Genomic DNA, 21,135 nt, shown 5'->3' with positions numbered 1-21,135 from the left:
CATGACAATAATGAGTACCTAAACGGAAAATTGTGTCATTTTATGGTTTTAAAATACAACAAGATATGTTACAAAAATAAGCAATTTGTACATTTATTTGCCATGTTAAGGATAAAATTACAATTACTTTTATGTTATAAGCAGTTTTAAATTGATTATCCTATTTCGAAATCATGATGTCGAATGCCGTCAAAAGTACTATGTTTTATGCAAAAAATATTTACCTTAAAAGTACATTTTCTGTTAAGATAAAAACATTCTGACAAGTGTTTATTTTATATTTTTACATTACATTTAAATATTTAGTCTGAACCTTATTTACTTTTTAACTGGATTTGGTACATAAATTATTTATAAGCGTATATGCGTTGTACATGTATGTACAACAGCTTATAAATATATATTTTTTATTTTACAATTCGTTTAGACTCTTTTCCGATTTAGTAAATAGGGGCTTAGTTGAAATCATTTGAAATTCGAAGCGAAGGGCTTCAGTTTTCGCGCAATTAATTTCAGCGCATTCAGTGCCGTCACCCCACTTCCGCACCGGCACATCCGCCCTTCACGATTACAGGCAAAATTCTGACATTGAATTTTCAAAAACATTTTTACTAAATTAGTAGTAAATTTTATGACGAACCAGACCCCTAATCGAAACACGTAGTCATTAAATTAGTCAACATTTTTAATTTTAAATAAATTCAGTCGCAAGAACAAATTTTGCCTAGACATCTATTGAAATAAAAATTACCAAATAGATTGGGGTTTTAGAATATTTGGTATTACCCTTGTCTGTGACCGTGTAAAATGGAAGTACGTAATCCTTTATTGGTCATAGTACTAAACCAATATACCTTTGTAATCAGTTTTTATTGTGGACGATTTTTATAAAAAAAATGTTCTTTTAGTTTTTTTTTTGTGTTTTTTTCTTCTGGAGTGGAATGAAGAAAATGTAATTCATACAGATCTAAATATAGACCGGGGTAAAGAATACGCTAGCTTATATCCAGTGGGTTTTTCTTCAACAGTTCAAATAATGGTTAAGGGGGAATGTGGTTTAAAGTATGCTAAGAAATAAAAAAAAATGTATTGTTTTGCAATTCTCAGGGGAGAGACGTAAGTCCGGAAAGCGATAATGAGCGTTTTTTTCCATCTACCCACGGCTGCGCGTGGAAATGAGGTCGGTTGAATTGTGCCCATTTATGTATACTTTACGACACAGTCCATATAAGGCATTCTAGTTATATCTCTTACGCTACTAATATATTTTACTTAAAACTATTGAAAAATATTATAAAGGTAAAGTAATTGATATGAAGTGATTTTGATGGATGGACACAGGCGTAGAACAAAGTCTAGAAGAACATATAGGCTATTTATTAAGTTTGTTGATTAATAGGAAGCGGCCGACGGTTACTATATAATATGATTATTAATAAAACAGATTGATATCTTTAAATTATTATAAACAAAAACATTTTAACAAAGCTTGATTTTTTTTAGTTAGAATACATCAATATATTAAATTGATAATCTTTAACATTTTACAGTCACATTTCTGCTGCTCCAAAAACAATTGACCATTCAATGAAATCCTGAACCACGCCTCCGTACACTCACAGTACCATAACCGATTGAAAAAAAAAAAACTGAAACTGCCAACAGAAGCTTTTTTATATGGCCATAAAAAATTTATGACGGTCCCTGTGAGCGGCAAATTGAATATCAAATCAGCACGATGAACTTTTAAGGCTAAATTTAATGAAGTGAACCGGGTACGTGTTTCGGCCGACCGATAGGCCGCGCTGTAAGCCCACCTAATTTTAATTTGTTTGATGCTCGTTATACTTTCCTGAAGATAAACCATGTTAACTTTAATATGTTTGCTAATATATTTTTAATGATCTTCAATTGTTAATGGTAAACAAAACGAGCAAAGAAAGCCGAATACTATCACACAATGATTAGAATGTACACTTATGTACACTTTACTAAGAAACTACTACTCTTTCAGATTTGGGCTTCAGCACAATAATTATTTCTAGATAGATCTATTGTAATTGTAACTAATCTTAATTTATTGTATTTTTAACGCCACATGTAAGAGAATAATAAAATCAATAAGATATGTATAATGTTGATATCCCACGTTAATAATCTATACATTAATATATATTAAGTTTTATTTACAAATTATGGCAACATAGAAATTTTCAACAAAAAAATAATAATTGAAATAATAACCTAAATACAGTAGGTATATGTCTACTGTTGCAATGATGCAATTATGTTTAACTTGAACAGCGGTCAGATGGCGTTAGCGGCAACACAACCAAAGTTTAATGAATCTTAATATCAGCGAAGGAAATATTTCAAGATGTTAGAGCTTTCGTAGTTAATGTAGCGTTATAAGATAAACGGCGTGATTATGACGGCGAGATCGCGAGATACACCCTAATTTATGGCCTTTTAACCCTTCAAAAGTAACGTGCGCATTTAAAAATTTTAACACTAAGAGAGATTTAAATTTCATAGCTTAGAGACTACACATGACTTGAAGTATGTACTGAACAGAACAACACTTAAATATCAAATTTTTAAATTACAATTTATTGTATTGTGTGACTATCATATTGCATCTTACCTCGGTGTCCTTTCAAAAGATCGAAACAAAATCGCAAATCAGCCTTTTATGTCCCATTAAATAGACTAGAATTTTAATAATATCTTACGGTACAATTTTTATCTAAAAGACGTCGTTAATAACGTAACAAACATATTAAATTTATTAAAATAGTGATAACAAAAGCTTTTTCAGTGTATAAAGTGAACTATGTCTTTTATTACTTTTATCCTCACATGAGCGTAGAAAATATCTATTATAAAAGAACATTCGAGTTGCATTTCTCAGCATACGCGCTGTGTTGAATCTCGCGAGGCGCGAACGCTTCGATATAATGCCTTTATATCCCTTGAGATTACACACTCATTGCCGACTATTGTCACAATAATTTCATATTTCTTAGCAACGGAGACGCAGTCTGCAGCTTAATGAGAATAAAGAACAATTTCATTATACACTCGCTTGTTGTGGAACAATGCCTTGCGAGCGCTTCGTTACAGGCAACCACACAAATACTACGCTAAGAATGTTTTTTCTTAAATGTACTTTTATTAAGAATTGTACATCCTTTGTATTTGTTTCTTAATATGGCATTATGTATTACCAAATATGTCTTGATACGAAAAACTTCCAGATAATTCTGCAATACATAATCAAGCAATTAAACTGGAAACAAGCGTGTTTTATTGACACGTTTTTCCTCTGCTTTAATCAACGTATGAAGAGTTAATAGATGCAGGAATTAACTGAAGTTGTAGCTGCAGTGATAGAAAGCGTTTCCTTTAACCGCTAATTCCATTAAGCTATTGTATTCAAGTTACGTCTGCATGCGATTGCTCATAAACTCCTCCATACTGCCTGTTCAAAGCAGTTGAACAGAGTTGAATGGTGGTAGACAACAAGAGCAGCACGAATGGCAACTCACTTCCATGGCTCAGAAAACATAGCTTCTAGTATGCTTCTGCGTTTTATCTGACGAGTGTATTGCTGCAAGCTTGATCACTGGATGCGTGATATCTTTTCTCTTTCCTTAACTTAAAAACAAGGCGCAAATTTTATCTCCGATCAGATTGTACGGATGAAGTTTGCCCTAATTTTTTTTTAAAGTATAATACTAGTTTTAATTTTTGTTTTGAATTAATCCTGTAATAAATATATTATAATAAGTATGATAGAAAAGAAGTAGCGATTACTGTGATGGAGAAGATGTAAAACTTAAACCATAATTGTATACTAGTGTCCACATCGGTGGACAACAGTCGTCTGAGTCGTATTCCTGATATATACATACTTTTGTTGCTATCACTTGACCTACATCCTCCACGTGTCTCGCGTACCAGCGGTTACTGAACCCCTCTTCCGTCTCCCCCCACTTCCACCAATTGGTCACTTCGATCAAAAACAGACTGTAATGCCGGCACGCAAAGTCCAATTTCCGTCCCCATATTCATCTCTCAAAGGCGACTCCCCACGCAATTTAACACTTTGTTTTTCCTTCAAACATAGCAGAATATTCAATGTCGACGGAAAATGAGTTGAATGTTTACGTACTTAGCGATTTGCCACTCACTCGCTCACGTAATAAGAATCAAATTCGAATGGCATGAATGTTACTTGTAATGAATTTTTTATAAAGACTCAGCCTACACTAGCTGCAATAATACGTGTAATTTAAGCTATATTCATGACTTGATCTGTATTTCACAAACAGAATTTTAAAGAATAATCTACATTTTTACTAAAAAATATTGCTATTACTGGCAGGCAGCTGGCACTTGAGACTCCAGTCGCGAGGAATTAATATAAAAATAATTATTTGTAACCTGTGTTCTTCCAAACTATGTTCTACATCCATTCCAAATTTCACCGAGATCTATGCAGCGGTTCTGGAGATACCTTTTAACAAACATTCATCTATCCGTCCAAATATTTGCAATTATAATATTAGTAAGGTTTAATTTATTTTGTTTGTACTTGAATAACAGTGTTTACATTGTGGTGTCTTTTTCTTACCGATAAAACTATGCAACTTATTATTTTAGTTAAGGGACCTAAAATGTCATCAACTGATAAAATTATTCCTAATTCCTTTGCTTAAATTAGTAATATTAAAAAAAAATTAAATGTTATGATCTCGGCAAGGTAAAGCATAGGTAAACGAATTTACGGTAGGTGCCACAAAAGGCACGGTGAAATAAAATCCTCGATACAAAGGTCGGAAACTTCTGAAGGAAATTTGTTGTGCGTTGATTCAGTTAATGTTGCTAACTTTTAATTGGTTTAATAATTCGCCTTTTCTGATAGCAATGTAGGCATAAAAGGGGAACTTTTTCAATTATCCTCAAGTGAAATTTAAATTGTGCCGTGATCCACGATAAGTCGCTCAATCTGTAATACATTTATAGAAACTTTATTTATAACTGATGAATGTTGTTATGAACCTTGGTTAAATTGTTTTACTGGTTTAATAATAATAATAATTCATTTATTGCAAACTGTATTACATTGTTATAAAGTTACAAACATTTATAAACAGCTACAACACAGTTAGATACCCCTTCGGGCGTGCAATATGATGATAATGATGAAGTATATTTTGGTATAATAGAATGAAGTAAAGAAACAATTTTGTTATCAAGTTTTCAATTGTCTTGAGCAATGTAAAGATTAATAATGTTATTATTAATATATAATATAATATAAGTATACATTTATACAAGATATACCACAGTCATGCTAAAAAGTTCGTGATGTTGTCATAAACAGACCTTCTAATTAAGTGCGGATGTTAGCATATTATGTATGCATTTTGAATATGTTAATTCTTTTGCTGTGGCAATTTACATTTTGGGGGCATTCAGATGTATTAATAAGACGGAAAACGTCACTGGGTAAATTATATCTTTAAAATAAATCTAAAAAATGTATCAAATTTAACGGTACAATCTTACAATTTAAAATTCTTCACCTATAACTCTCAATAACTGATAAGTCATTATTTCGAAATGACAGCTTTTGCTTTGTTCCGACATAAACGCGCCTGTTGACAGTTATTGATTGATTTCTTGACAGTTAATTCTATCTCTATAAATAATTCGAATCATCAATGCCGGTAGCAATCGCAAACACTGAGCGCCAAAATGGCAAAAATCAAATCATAAAAAAAAGCACAAAATACCACGGCTTATAGCCTGTTCAAGTATGTTAGTGCTTTCATTTCTCATAAATTTTCAATTGAAATTAACCATAAATAATAATTTAAGAAGACATCAAAAGGCATACATATCACATGTGTAACATATATCACACGAGTCCGGAGCTAGTGTTACTGAAGTTCTTTGTTGCTGTAAATTAAACCGTAATTAGTGAGGGTCGGTGGGCCCGTGATTTATGCCTGTTTTTACGGAATCTGGCCCCCAACTAATGCTATCGTCCACGCAATGACCCTTGTAATAACTTGCTATATTATTCGTGAACGGTTACACCTACCTATGTATATAATACTGTCAGTGTTTTAATAGTTATTCGAATAACTATATTTATGCATATTGATTTTATGATTTACACAAAAGTACATAAATAGTTCATACTGCATATATTGTAATACTGACTCTTAGTTCTATATATCGAATTCAACGTATTCAATGTGAAATCAAAACATAATATATGTGTACCTATCAAAACAATTTTACCTTTATAAGCCTGTAATCACAGACTTATCACAACCAGACATGTTTGTATTATCAATTTAAATAAGTTCCAAAATAAATTCATAGACAATAAATAATGTTTTCAGCCAGTGAAATGTTTAAAAGTAATTTCTCATTTCCATTGAATTCGAATTTATTTAAACAAATTGATTTTGAAAATAATAAATATTGTCTGACTTTAATTAATATGAATACTTTATACTATAATATATACTAGTCATGTTAAAGATACGGCCCGCGATCGCAATGTGTCACAGAAAGAAGAATCGTGTTTTTAGAGCTTTAAGACTTCATTCGATTCTAGTTTTATAATAATTCAGTTAATTTTTTTTTATATTCTGATAATATTATTTTTACAATTTAACATTTTTCGATTCTCGTGAGTACAAAAAGTTTATCAATTTTACTTACGACCTGTGTCGGACGTTAATTAAATCGGAAGGTCTAAATAATTAATCAAATTTTTTGGGGGGACGGTATTCGAAAAATAAAATGTTGCAGCACCGCCCCCCTTCCCCACCCCACGTATAATTTGGTTAAACTTCATCGGGTCATTAATCCCGCTTGCCGCTGACCGATCGGAGTCGACATCGTTCAAATAAAATAATTCATTCGCGAAATTAATCTGTCAGCTGCCGTACGTTGTTTACTTGTTTGCTGTTGACCATAAAATAATAACCAGTTACTGTATGTTTCCACTGTCAATACACTAGTATAAAAACATATTCTCATCTCATTCATTCTCTTTGAAAAATCTACTAGTCTTCTAGTTATTTTAAAAAAAAATGGGACCCATCTGCAAGCACTTCCTTTCGATTAAAATATTTTTTTATCAAAATCGGACCACCAGGGGCGGTGATTCGCGGTAATACACATAAAAAAAAAATCAGTCGAATTGATAACCTCCTTCTTTTTGAAGTCGGCTAAAAAGAATAGAGTAAACAAAATGTTGTACGGTGCAACATAAACGTTTGTATTTTCGATGAGAATAAGTCACAGTCTAGTGAAGTTGAATGGTTTATTGATATATAGTTTAATGGGGAGATCAAACGTGATACATGGTCTAGCGAACGCGTTGATACAGGCACACTGGAAAAATATTGCTGTCGAGATAAAAAAAAAACTGTAAAGCAAGTAAAGGTCAGATATTTCAGTGGCTAGTCCCTTTACTATAGGTATGTGAACGAATTTTAGTATTAATAATTTCTTAATGTTTCTGAATCAATGTTTCGGCAGTGTAAACCCACATTAATAATACTGATAAATAAATTCCACCCGCAGGTAAAACAACAAATATTTGTATTCCGTGACACGTAAAATTAATTCAATAGTGCTGTATTCATAAACACTATGGTTGACGTATAATTGAATATACATTCCATTTTTACGTACAATTACGTTTTTTAATGTATATTAAAAATTTTATATCGTCCGAATGGAACACGTGGGTAGACTAGTATTGTATACAGGGTGTTTATTACGCGATACAATCTCCGGCATCCCATGAATATTCAGGGGATGGCTCGGGCCCTCGTATGTACTTTATAATGTAAAATATTCCGCACCGCACTTACGTAAATAAAATGTAGTTTCACGTAGGACATAAAAATTTTATATCTTTGAAAATACGTGTTTTTTATTGCGTTTAATATTGTTCAAGTTTTTTATCTTAATTAAAGATGTAAGTAAAGTTTAAGGAAGTATATAACTTGTGACTTGTGACGAGCCCCTATTTTGGACAGGCAGCATTAATTAAATAAGGCAGTGACATAACAATATCCCATCTTTCTTGTTACATCGTATAGCACATTTCTGCAAAAACGCATCTGTAGTTCCTCATATCTCTGAGCTGTCTATAGGCGTCGTAGATCATCCTGGTGTTCCTGGCGCTCGTTTGCTCTTTTCTCTAATAAAAAATTGTGACAAACATGGAAACGAGGTTTTTGTATTGTAAAAATGGTTAAATACGCCATTGTTTGATTGTTTTATTAACGTATCCCCTGCGGAAGAGTTACGTAAACATTTGGTTTTGTGTGCACGTAATAAAGCTTCAATTGAAACTAACTTGTTTAAATAGTACGTACTGAGTTTGATTTACGATTCCAACAAAATACCTTTTATTGTAGCTATTTGTTTCTGTGGGAATTGAAATGTATATTGATTAATGAATATTAACTTACGGTACGTTATTTTTAAAAATATCTTCTCTAAAAATCTAGTTAATACTACTAATCTAGTTATAGGACTTATAATCAAAAATATGTTTTTGTAGTAAGCGTTAAATGCAAAGATTAAATACAAAATAAGAATACAAGCAATTATATTAAAAGCTGAAATTTCAAATAGCTAAAGTTCAACTATTTGTTGTTTAAAGCTCAGTTATACTGTCAGAACTATTAAGACATCTTAAGGCATCTTGACAAAACACAAGTCACTACCATCTCTCGCTTTTACATTCACTATTTTTGCGCCCTCACTTAGTAAATAGGAGCTATTTGTCGTATTAAGAACGGCATTCATCTTGGCTTTGATGATAAACACAGCAAGTGTTTTATCGCATACAACGGATGGGAGAAAATAGCATTTGTCTGTCTGGGAGTGTTAGCACAATTAATTGAAAGAAAGCTATAAGTTATCCCCTACTTCGCTACGCTAAATTTGTTTCTGCGTTATTATTCTTGGAGATAAATGTTAATAGCGATAGATGTGAGTGTATTTCCTTAAGAGAAAGTGTATTTACTGAAGATATGTTATTTTTCTGATGAAAGCGCTGATGATTTATGTGACGTTAGTAAAATATTATACTTCACAATAACTAGAAAACATTAGAATCATTTTAGATCATCAAAGAGCATGATTTGATTACAGTTTACATTATTTTATAGTAACAGATTTACAAGCTATGAATTGATGTTTTATACGTAGTCTATTTTAATCTAATCACAGAAAGTATAGAAAAAGTTGTTTTATTTGGTGGTCAGTAAATAACCGATAGCCGTCGTTATCAGGACGGCCCAACGCTTCGTCCGCTGGAAACCATTTAAAATATGACCGGCCGACGCCACGTAAAAATCATCCCGCTTTATGTACCGCAAAGATAAGCGCTGTTTATAATTTAAAAGACTAGAAATAGATGGATTTTAATGGTAAAAATAAGAAAAAAAAAGCTTTATTATTTTCAACTTTCTTGTAGAGTGAATGTGAACCTATATGTCGCACCCAAATATTGAATAGTTCCAAAATTTTGTAAGTGCCTCCTAATTAAATAAATATCGTGATTTATATAAGTCCAAAATCACTCAAACTTTCACTAAAGAGTAAAAAAATATTGTGAAGTATTTTCGTGTGGCACTACACACACTCAGACGCGGTAATTGAATCTGCAATCCACAAGTGCGACGCGACTCCTTTAATTTAGGTAAGTGGTGCGATATAGTCGACAAATAAATAACGATATATCCAAATACTGTAAATTGCTTTTAAAGCTCACATTCGTTTGAGGTAAATAGAAAAGATTCTGTTTGAGATTTCAGTAACGAAATACCGTTAAGTACCATTACGGAGTACCATTGTTAAGGAAGCTCAAGTTATCTTGGGCAGCGACCAGGCTGTGTATAGTGGGGTACCGGAGAGTTATACCGGAGATCTTGGAGCCCCGCCTGAAGCACTAGAAAATGACCTCCGAGGGGGTTTTAACGGGTAAATCCCAAAAACCCTGTTCCATATCAGTAGCGGAGTTAAGAGTCTTTGTTAAGATTTCCCCCACAATATAAAAAAAATTTCTTAAAGGCCAGCAACCCGTCTGCAGTTTTTCTGGTGTTGCAAAACCTCCAAAAGCGTCGGATTAATTAACATTAAGAGACCAGCTGGTTATTTGGACTTCGGACTATGAAAAATGAAGTTATGGATTTATAAGTAGTAAGGTATTTTTAAATAGCGTATCTTTCTCTGTTTTTCTAGATAGTCGTGTTCTTCTCCTACTGACTGTAGACTGTAGTCCAATAGGCCAGTCACGTCCGTCATAGACCGTACTTCGGTTGATTTAGCCTTGTCGTAAATTTTACAACATAATAAATTTGTTACCGATGTAGAACATGACCATCTATAAACTATTTAACTTTAGTTATGGACAAGCGTAGTACATTGGAAATTGTTATATTTTATAACATTATCACGCTTTTCGTTATAGTGTCCTGAATTACTATTTACAAATGGTTTAACTTCACGAATGTTTTGTTACAGAGATAGAATTTGCAAATATGTTCAAACATTGAGCTTCGAATCAATCACATTAAGTTTTCCTAAGGGTGGGTTTCCAATATCGAAAAACGCGTAAAGTATATTTCTATCTCTTTCACTCACCATGTAAAACTAAGACAACAACAATTTTAATACGAATGTCAAAATAGTAGAATTTATATATTAATGTATGAAATAAAATCGTATTTCAACTTTATTCCATATATTTCTAAATGTTGGCCACGTTTGTAAGTTGAAGTTAATTAAAGATTTAATACCACCAACAGGCACCGCAGCGAAATGCTCGCTAACTTCACTCCGCTAATATAACTTGGCCCGAGTTATAATCGCCTGGCAAGAGCTGCACCCCTTGAGTTGCGCTAACAGTTGAAATATATTTAATAAGACGACAAAACTATTTATAAATTTGCATATTTGTTAGGTAATTTTTATTAAAATAAAATGGCATCAAAAAATCATTTCTACTTTACCTTTTAATAAAAATATTTTAACCGATTATTTAAATCTTGTTGAATTTTTTTCTATTAAAAATGCGGTAAAGTAGGCTCGTCGGGGAAACGAGTAGTATAGTACCCGACATGCCAAATCAAATTGTAATATTAGTATACGAAATATTCCGCTCTTAGTTTCGTTTATGCGCCACCCGCTCACAGTCAGGACATGCACCACCGGGCGATTTATCGCTCACCGCACCGCGCTAACTTATTGCCGGCGTTTGTCGGGAAAATATTATAAGAGATAACTGTTCGCGGCTTTAGACACATTATAATGTGCATATTCTTATTGGTACAGCTGAGACTACGTTAAAATAATTGAATTTATCCATACATTTTACAATTCAATACTTCATAACACGTTACGTATGTAACAAAAAGGTCCATAAAAGATACGCTGAAATTTTTTGCATGCGATTCCCTATTTCAATTTCGTACATTAAAGACCGACCCACTCCTCCTTTCATCATAGTTTTTCTGTAGTTCCGTAAAACATTCATTATAATTTAGTACTTTGCGTAACGTATATCGAAGCTACCCAAACTGCTCTCGGGGAATTTTTGTTTACATATTTAAAGATATCCACTCTAACTTATTCAGTGTAATAAAAAGAGAAAGCAGAGACCCGAGATTTTCGGAAGCGAGCCCCTCGGTACACATTTCAATATTTTTATTCAATTCTGTGAGCAATTGACCCCGCCAATAAGGTTCCAGATAGCATTCTTTTTATTTTGAATTAATTTATGAATAGCAATACTATTGAAATAATGAGGACTTTTTACGAGTATACGTTATTTCTAGCCGACTTATACAAATGAACATGATTTATAGATTCCAGTTTTAATTCCAGCTTTCATATTATTAGGTAATGTACAAGTTTCAGGTAACGAATGCAAAAAAACGACTTAAATACGTTTAAGTATAGTAGAAAATAAAAACCATTAATTCAATATATCAATTGTAATATTTAAAGTGTAACATAATCATTATCAATTAAAAAATATAAAAATAACACTTGTAAATATTCTACAAACAATACCTTGAACGTAAACTGTACGTAAATTTTTCATGTTGTTGTGTTAAGATTCTTCCTCTAACTCGGCTTCTGGTGGCTCTTCAACGGCTGGGGACTCTTCAACGGCTGGGGGCTCTTCAACCGCGGAGGGCTCTTCAACCGCTGGGAGTTCCTCAGCAGCTGGTGGTTCTTCAGTAACCGTGGTGTCCTCAGCAACAGTTTCAGGTATTTCTGCGGGTTCTTCTGGTTTTATATTCTCGATTACCTCCTCCTTAATTGGTTCGGGCTTTTCTTCCTTTATATTTGGAACTTCTGGTGGTTCTTGCTTGATAGGTTCACTGGCAACCTGTGGCGTTTCTTCTTTCTTCACAATTTCAGTTGGAGGCGTAGGGGGTGGAGCAGCTGATGGTTTAGCAGCTTGTGCAGGGTCTTTCCCAAATTTGCCCTTCCTTTGCTTTCGATCTAGTGGTAAATACAATTTGTAATCTTGTGGTAATTCATCTTCTGCATAAAGCCGTTCACAGAAATAAATTCTACGTAACCGTGCATTTGCATGTACTTGTACTCGAAGTGTTTCTATAAATTGAGTCCCATATGCTCTTTTCGTAAAATCAGCTAAATTAAATTGTATCTGATTCCATCCCCCCGATAGACCGATCGGCATTGAGGTACAAAAGGGTTTTATCTTTGTTGTTGATTGGAAATTGGAAATTGTAAATCGTCTTCTGAGGTTTTTGTCATCCAAAATGGTAATTTCGAACGAGAAGTATCTTTTTAAATTTTTCACTATCATCACAAGAAAAGGTAATCTAATACCTAGTACTTGGTTCCTTTTCGGGCAAGTTATGTAAGTAGTCGCAACATTAGTACCCACTATTTCAAGAACGATAGAGTTTACTTCGCTATCAGTGAGTCGTTTAATGTGACCATTCCGTACCTCCATATCCCATATCGCTAATGGATTTGATCCACAGCTATAAAATATTGTCAAAAGTCCACTTTGATAGGTATTTTTAAACATTATTAAATCTTGATAGAATTAAGTTTATATGAATATAATTTTTGACATTTGACTTTACTATGTCATTGTGATATTTGTTTGATTACAAAAAATATATATATATATCAACCAGTGTCACAATGATTTCCTTTAGATTATAAAACCTCCTTTAAATGTATAGTTAAACAAGGATATCTAGCCCATCGTGGGACCGCTGCTGGCGCGGTTTGTTTTGTCAGAATACATGTTAAACGTATATGGACATAGAAAATTTTAGTTTGTTTTACACGTTATGTATTTGCGTTGCTAATAAAGAAAACTAATTTTCCGAAATATGTTTTCTTTTCTCCGTATTACATAAAGACACTCTAATTTTATTCATATGAATAGATAATTAATGGTAGAAATGGGTCACTAACTAAAATTGATCTGCAGATCAGCTAACGGCATGTGTAATCAGTGAACCGGTTCGCAGCTCAGCTCAAATTGTGCCTTTATAGAGTTATGATTTGCGTTTTGGACTGCGAGCCTCCAATCGCGATTCAAAGGGTATTATTATGAGATGTAAAGCGAGCGCTTTGTTTCAACGAGCCGCGGCTTGTGAAACGTCACACCATTGATGCCATGTATGTCTAACAAATGATATCAGAGCCATAGTATAGACCGTTTATCTGAACTCTAAACCGGTGGGCAAAGTCAAACTAAATTATGACAGGTTGCTAGCGCCCCTCTGTCAACGTCAAAAAATGTAACAAGATTCTCTCTCTACTGTAGATGTCACCTTAATTCTTTCTTTTGACATTTTCCATGTACAGTCAGCTTCATAAATATAGTGGCAGTCAAGATATCCAAATATATAGGAACACCTAAAGTGATCAATTATATAAGTACAACCAAAGTCATCAAATTAATTGAAGCATTCACTCTGCTCAAAAAGATCGAAGCGTTCACATCGTCATATATATGAGTACATTCAAAGTGCCCATAATTATAGTAACAGACAGAGCGTCAATAGTAACGAAGCATCGAAAGTATGCAAAAATATCGTAACATTAGACAAAATTGAACTCTATCTCTATTCACTTAAGATACACTTTGAAATATACTACTTCGTTTAAATTCATTTGACATTGTATATCAAAACATTTTTTTGCTATTTACTACAAGTTTACGTCCCGCATGACAGATACTAGATAGATAAGCAATATCAAATTTTAATTTGTCACCATATATGACAGTTTGGCTTTACGGCTTAACTGTTCGCTGTAATACGCAGTTTTGGCGATTCGAATCCCAAACTATGTATATTTATTTTTACATTTTTTAAGGTTTTTAATTTTATTATCAAAGCGTTATATAAAATTGAACTTTATCGCAACAATTATTGGTTACTATTACTATTTTATTGTTCACGTTTGTTATTGTAAGTTCCGTCTTTTAATTCCGCGCGGACTATGTCACAGGCGACATCGAATACGTGTAATAAATCTACGCTTGGAAAATTCTACTGCAACCGGACTGAAGATACCTAGCAGGAAGAGAAAAATATTTTGATACAAATTGTTAATTAATTTAACAGAAGTTGTATACTTTCAAAGTGTATTTCAAGGATATGGATATACGAGTAGAATTCAATTTCAATGACCGCAATGACAAATGAAAACACTCTCCGCCCACTCGCTTTATCCCGAGATGGCCGAACCTAATCGTTATTAATTTTATATAAATATTTAATACCTCAAAAATAAAAAATTAAAATTGTTTTTGTTAAGTAAAAAACATATTCTAAGTACATTACCAGATTTTTCCTTTTCATTAAAAAAAACAAGCTCTATATGTGATTGATAATATTGAAAAATAAAAACCTTGTAAGCCTGGGATTCGAACCATTAAACTTACGTACCGCGGCAAAAATAGTAAAACACTGAAACTAGCACATATTGTGACAGAATAAAATTTTATGTTACTTACTAGCTTTTACCCGCGACTTCGTCCGCGCGGAATAAAAAAAATGCTCACAAGATAAAAAGTTCCTATGTCCGTCTCCTAGTTCTAAGCTACCTCCCCATCAATTTTCAGCAAAATCAGTTCGACCGATCTTGAGTTATAAACAGTGTAACTAACACGACTTTCTTTTATATATATATAGATTAGGTATCTGTCATGTATCGTAAATTTATAAATTTTAAGCGTTATAATAATAAGAAGAAAAATGTTGGGTTGTCCGATAAGTTCGTGCCCATTGTTAAGGGAAATTTTAAAGGCCCTTAAGTTTTGGCATACGTCTTTTAAATTATATTTGTTCGATTTTATAGCAAAACGTCTTATTTATTTCGACAAAAATTAAGTCAATCAGTTTTTATAAAACTAATAGAAAAGAACGAATCGTGTCCTACCATTTGTCAAAATATGGCTGAAGTTATCCTCTTTTAGTATGTATGTGTTATGTAAACATGTCTATTCTAAAATACCTATTGAAAATCGGAACGAACTTACTGGACAACCTATTATGTTGATACGAAGCGTCAAATGAATTTAACCGAAGTAGTATATTTCAAAGTGTATCTTAAGTGAATAGAGATAGAGTTCAATTTTGTCTAATGTTACGATATTTTTGCATACTTTCGATGCTTCGTTACTATTGACGCTCTGTCTGTTACTATAATTATGGGCACTTTGAATGTACTCATATATATGACGATATGAACGCTTCGATCTTTTTGAGCAGAGTGGATGCTTCAATTAATTTGATGACTTTGGTTGTACTTATATAATTGATCACTTTAGGTGTTCCTATATATTTGGATATCTTGACTGCCACTATATTTATGAAGCTGACTGTATATGTAGGCTTTATATATATTCTGACAGAACCAACCGCGATAGCAGCACCTCTCACCGGTTCAGATATTATCGTTTGGTATATCACGTTGAGCCGTAAGCTGCGAATTTAGTCTTTTACAACTCAACGGTTCTAGACTATATAACCTGAACTTTTGAGCAGATTCAGAGCTGAATTAGGGAAGACTAATGAATAGTGTATTGTATTTTGAAGAACACTACCGCCCAGCTTCTCACAAGATCTGATCACTCAGGCGGTTATATTTGACCAAAGTACGTCCAAAGGGGCAAATATCGTATTTATTGGATATAGAATTGGCTACTTGCTGGCCTCATCAAGTAAAAAATGTATTCCTTGAAACCCCTCCTTTTTACCCGACTGACCTAAGTTTGATTTTTTTGTATGTGGGTTTGTATAGATGTAAATTCCATTGTGATGGTCTAAAACCTACCCAACTAAACAGATTTTGAGGAATGAGGTCTCATTTGATTCGTCTACGTCGTCGTAGTTATAGGATTTATGGCATCGCTACAAAACACAAATAGTGGCCTTGAGAAATAAAATTGGAATTTTTTTTTTCCATTGCTAAATCTCTTTCGAGGATATTCTAAAATAAAAACTGTTACGGTTAACATAACTGTTTATTTAGTTAGAATTAAATATTTAAAAATCTTTGTTTTAAAACGCAGCCAATATATGTTTTAGGCGCTATTTCATCTATCAGTTTCAGTCTGGTTTTTTTTTATTGAAATTATTCATTGTGTAATTAATGGAATTTTATTTTTATTATGAACCAATATAGTTGTGGTAATGTTATCATAGGTTTAATGCTTAATATATGTAACAAATAAAAAGTATTGAAGGTGTAATCATTTATTGAAATTAAAGTTAAATAAACTGTATTAAAATAATAAAATTGGCTTATTGTGAAAAACTATAGTGATGGTTTAACGATAGTCAAATACGAAAATCTCAAGCGGCCAGTTTTGAAATACTGAAAGCGTGGAAAATAATTTAAAATAAAACTAAACAATTCCAACCTTAACTTGTAAAAACTTCGCATTCCATATCAAGCCTCCTCTGTTTTTAACTTTTCAAATACTTCTTGATCGAGTAGTGTATTAATAAATGCTTCTATTGGCTGGTCAGGTATGTCTTCCATAGTCTCCGTTAAATTTTCCTTAGATTTCGTCTCGCCTTCTACTACTGACGATGTCTTAGTAAGGGATCTCTTTACACTTGTCCTAGACTTCGTTTCACCTTCGATAGAACGTTCTGATGGTGCCTTAGTAACACTCTCCTTCAGGCTTGTCTTAGACTTATTTTTGCCTTCTAATGCATGTTCTGATGGTGCCTTGGCAATAGTAGCTCTCGTTTCTTGTTCCCTAACACTGATTTTCGAAACGTTCACTTTCGGCATTTCTGTCTGAGATGGATGTATAATTTTTTCTTTTTTTGCCTTTTTATCTATAGGGAAAAATAACTTGTACTGGTTAGGTAGCTCATCCGGATGTACTAATCTTTCCGTAAAGTATATTCGCCTTAGTCGAATGTTTGCATTTATCTTAACGTTTTGTACTTCGACAAATTGTTTGTTGTAAGCCCGTCGAGTGAACTCAGCTATATTGAACTGGATTTGATTCCAGTCGTCAGCTAAACCGATGGGCATCACTGTACAAAATGGCTGTATTTGAGTGGTGCTTTGAAAGTTAGAAACTCGGAATCTTCGTCTCACGCCTGTGTTATCTAATATGGTAACCTCGAACGTAAAATACTTTTTTAGATTCTTAACTATCATTATCATGTAAGGCATATTTATACCTAAAACCTGGTTTCCCTTAGGGCATTTTATATATGTTGTACTAACGTTAGTGCCACGTATTTCGTAGACCATTGACTTTATGTCCTGATCCAAAAACTTTCTTATGTATCCATCTTTTATATGTGTTTCCCAGATGTCCAATGGTTTTGAACCTACACTAAAAAATATTGTAACCATGCCCCGTTGGTACAAATCTCTGAACATTGCTTTATTATATAAGATTATTTTCTTAAATTAATAATTAAAATCGTAACTTGACATTCACTCAATCTGAAGAAATTAACAAGCAATTGGACATTGAATGTCAAAATATGAAATAATAAATCGTGGCGTATTGGTTAGAAAAGAGTTTAGCAGTATTTTAGCTAACCTTTAATCACATTAGTTTATGTTACTTTTTCTGTGAAAAATGAGATTTCTTTTAAATAACAACCAAAATCGGTACTACATCAAATTAGAAAGAACACCACTGGATTGACGACTGCAGTGGAACACTGGATTACGTAAGAGCAAGTTTTGTTGGCGATTGTAGATGTTAAAATGCTGATGTTGGTTTTATTAATATTTAAGATTGGTCACGTTGCTTTGTAAACTGTTGTACTGGAAACCATGCGGTTCCATTATTTTTTGCAAAGATACAAATAACTGCGAATTTTTCATTAAACAAAAAAATATGAGAAAACTTCTTCAAAATATTTGCAGATCCCAATTTGTCAATTATTTTGTTCGGATCTTTTTGTTTTTTAAAATGAAATTTTTAAAGGCTTTCAGTTGAAATATTCGACCTTTAATTGTCTAGTGTTGGGGTGTTGCAGCCGTCGCATATCTACAGCACATTTTGCGCGGCGCCGGCGGAAATTATCGCTTATACCAAACCTCCCTTTTATCACATTCGTTCACGTTTTGTGATTTTTATGTAATATTAAATCGATTATGTTTTACTTAAGCATGTTAATGTGAATTTATGAAAATCCAGATCCAAAAATGCCGCCAATGATATTTAAGTAGTCGCTATTATTCAAGTAATTAACTATACATATCGATTGCTTAGAAAAAGTGTTTGTCTTAAATAGTATTTTTGTTTCAATACAATTAAAAGTTATTCAAGGAAAAAGCTTTTTTAAATCTGTCTCAAATAGCTTCATTATTTCGGCTGTTCATAACTTCATTCATTTCAAAGCTTCAAAAACCCTATAAAATGAATAACCCTGTCAAATATAAACAGAAAATGTCCAACAAATACATAGGAATAAAACTTTTGAAAGAAAAGCAGACTTTCCTTTGTGATTTATCTTCGTATTTGTCATCCTCGACAGTAGAAAAATATGTCACGCAAAGCCAGCGTTCACACGCAGCCCGTAACGAAAATACCATTTTTGTCATCTAAATCACGTGACTTTTCTTTTTTATAAGTCGCTCTGGAGACAGAGGCGCACCAAAAACTAAAGACGCGGGAAAACAGGTCGGAAGAAATGGAAAAGTGGCTTTTGAGTGTCGTCGTGAGTAGTGCACGGGCGTGTTCGTTTCGTTGTTACAACGCTTGTGTAGGGCTTCCATCTTATAACGCTAGTAAACGACAACTTTGCTATTTATTTTTTGTAGGAGTTATTTTTTTAGTGTGCATAATACATTGTTTTTGTAAATCATTTATCAATTTCGCATAAAAGTCTTAAATAGGTTTTAAAAGTAAAAAAGTACATATTACTTCCAATGCTCTTTAAAAACAAGTAGCCAAGATTCTTATATTTGGAATTAAATCTCCATTGTTTAATGATCGTCTAGTAAAGAAAATTTTTTTTTTTTTCATCACATCTCAAAAAAAGTGACCACGAAAATTCGATACGTATTTTCTATTGTTTTTTCGAGATCCGCATTTCCTATTCGGTATCTCTGGGGAGAACGCCCTTAGCACCGTGTAGTTAAGATATCGCAACGATTTTTCAAAATTAATGACGTGGAAAACGTGTGCCCGATAATGCGATAACGGTTTTCGGAAAAGAAAGTCATCTATTGTGCCAACGATATCTCAATTTTTTGCGAAATTACGTACGTAGGTATTCTATTGATGTCAAAATAAATTTGGCAACATGTACTGTTGGTAGATAGTAGCATTATGCAAGTTTCCTGAGCTCAGTCAGACCTTATCAAACATCTAAACTAGGGTTAAACTGATTTGCTTTACCCCTAAGGCGCTAGTCGAGCACTCTTTCACGTACAATACAACTGCGGCTGTAATGTGTGAACATAGCAATTATTGGTAAATTTGTAGCATAGATAGGCCTCCTGCAAGATGGACCGATAACCTCTGGTCAAGGTTGCGGTAGTGCACTGGACGCGGGTAGCACAGGACCGGGCATTGTAGCAATGTATGGGGGAAGCCTGCATTCAGCAGTTGACCTATTCAGGCTGATAATGATGATGATGATATTTGATATGATTAGTGCAGTTCACAGAACGTAGAAGCTCAACCGTGGCCGGTGTTTACTTAGCTCATTGGTTCGCGTGGCGCGTGGCCTGCATAATGTATCGAACTGTGCGCGTTTCGGGCAAAGCTTTGTCTACGTTATTTACAACCAACCCGTGTATTCGCGCGGAAATTGGATTTGTAAAATAAGACACTGTATATATAATCTTTATCTAAGACATATCTCTACGAGCCCATTCCCGTACACTTTGTGCTAGTGTCGTGTGTTTTGGGCTCGTATTTCTTCTTACACCTGGTAAATGTGCGCTTTTTAAATGTATAGCTACATTGTATATGGAATTTTATATTAGTAACACATTTTATGAGTTTTCACTTTTATATTAATAGCAGCTTACGCCCACGACTCCGTTCGCGTGAAATTAAAGAAAAAAATTAATAAGTAGCTTATGTGTTCTTCCAGGTTATTTTCTACATCTGTGCCAAATTTCATCAAGATTCGTTCCGGAGATACCTTCAAATCCATCCATCCATCCATCTAAACATTCGCATTTATAATACTAGTAAGATAAAAAATTTAATCAATATAAACTTTTGCTAAACTGTCTTATAAAACTCGGACGTGAATTAATGCATGTTCATGAAAATTTCGCTCTGACTTTACTTGCATTAAAAAGTCAATTCGAGTGATATTTCTAAATACAATTTTATGTTGTCTGTAAACAGTGTTGTGTAGGCTGGAAATAATCGGAGTCGCTCCATTGCCGAGGTTGGGACAATGTATCGAAATTAATATCCGGCCCTGCTAGCGGCGGACAATTTGTCCAGCCGGAATGTGGATAATTAAACGCGCCCGCAATTCTACACACTGCTGAAATATTTCCTTCATTAAGATAAACCGAAAAATGTGGCCTTCTATTCTAATGCATCTCTTACATTGTGGAATC

At 33.4% G+C, this 21,135-nt stretch overlaps 3 protein-coding genes across 3 annotated transcripts in view; 1 reads left to right on the top strand and 2 right to left on the bottom strand.

Annotated features, from left to right (window-relative positions):
- Positions 1 to 21,135, top strand: part of LOC106716738 (semaphorin-1A) — a 253,117-nt gene that overhangs the window by 132,173 nt on the left and 99,809 nt on the right. The window lies entirely within an intron of this gene.
- LOC106716456 (cilia- and flagella-associated protein 20-like) lies at positions 12,167 to 13,128 on the bottom strand. The gene has a single exon (XM_045681703.1). It carries the CDS (start codon positions 13,121 to 13,123, stop codon positions 12,167 to 12,169), a length of 957 nt encoding a protein of 318 aa, XP_045537659.1. The 5' UTR covers positions 13,124 to 13,128.
- LOC123721821 (cilia- and flagella-associated protein 20-like) lies at positions 16,927 to 17,976 on the bottom strand. Its single transcript, XM_045681702.1, has one exon. The coding sequence runs from the start codon at positions 17,968 to 17,970 to the stop codon at positions 17,014 to 17,016; it is 957 nt and encodes a 318-aa protein (XP_045537658.1). The 5' UTR covers positions 17,971 to 17,976; the 3' UTR covers positions 16,927 to 17,013.

The sequence above is a fragment of the Papilio machaon genome, chromosome 16, assembly GCF_912999745.1.
Source record: "Papilio machaon chromosome 16, ilPapMach1.1, whole genome shotgun sequence".
Taxonomy (NCBI): domain Eukaryota; kingdom Metazoa; phylum Arthropoda; class Insecta; order Lepidoptera; family Papilionidae; genus Papilio; species Papilio machaon.
Note: the sequence above shows the minus strand (reverse complement) of the source record. Positions and strands in the feature narration are given on the sequence as shown.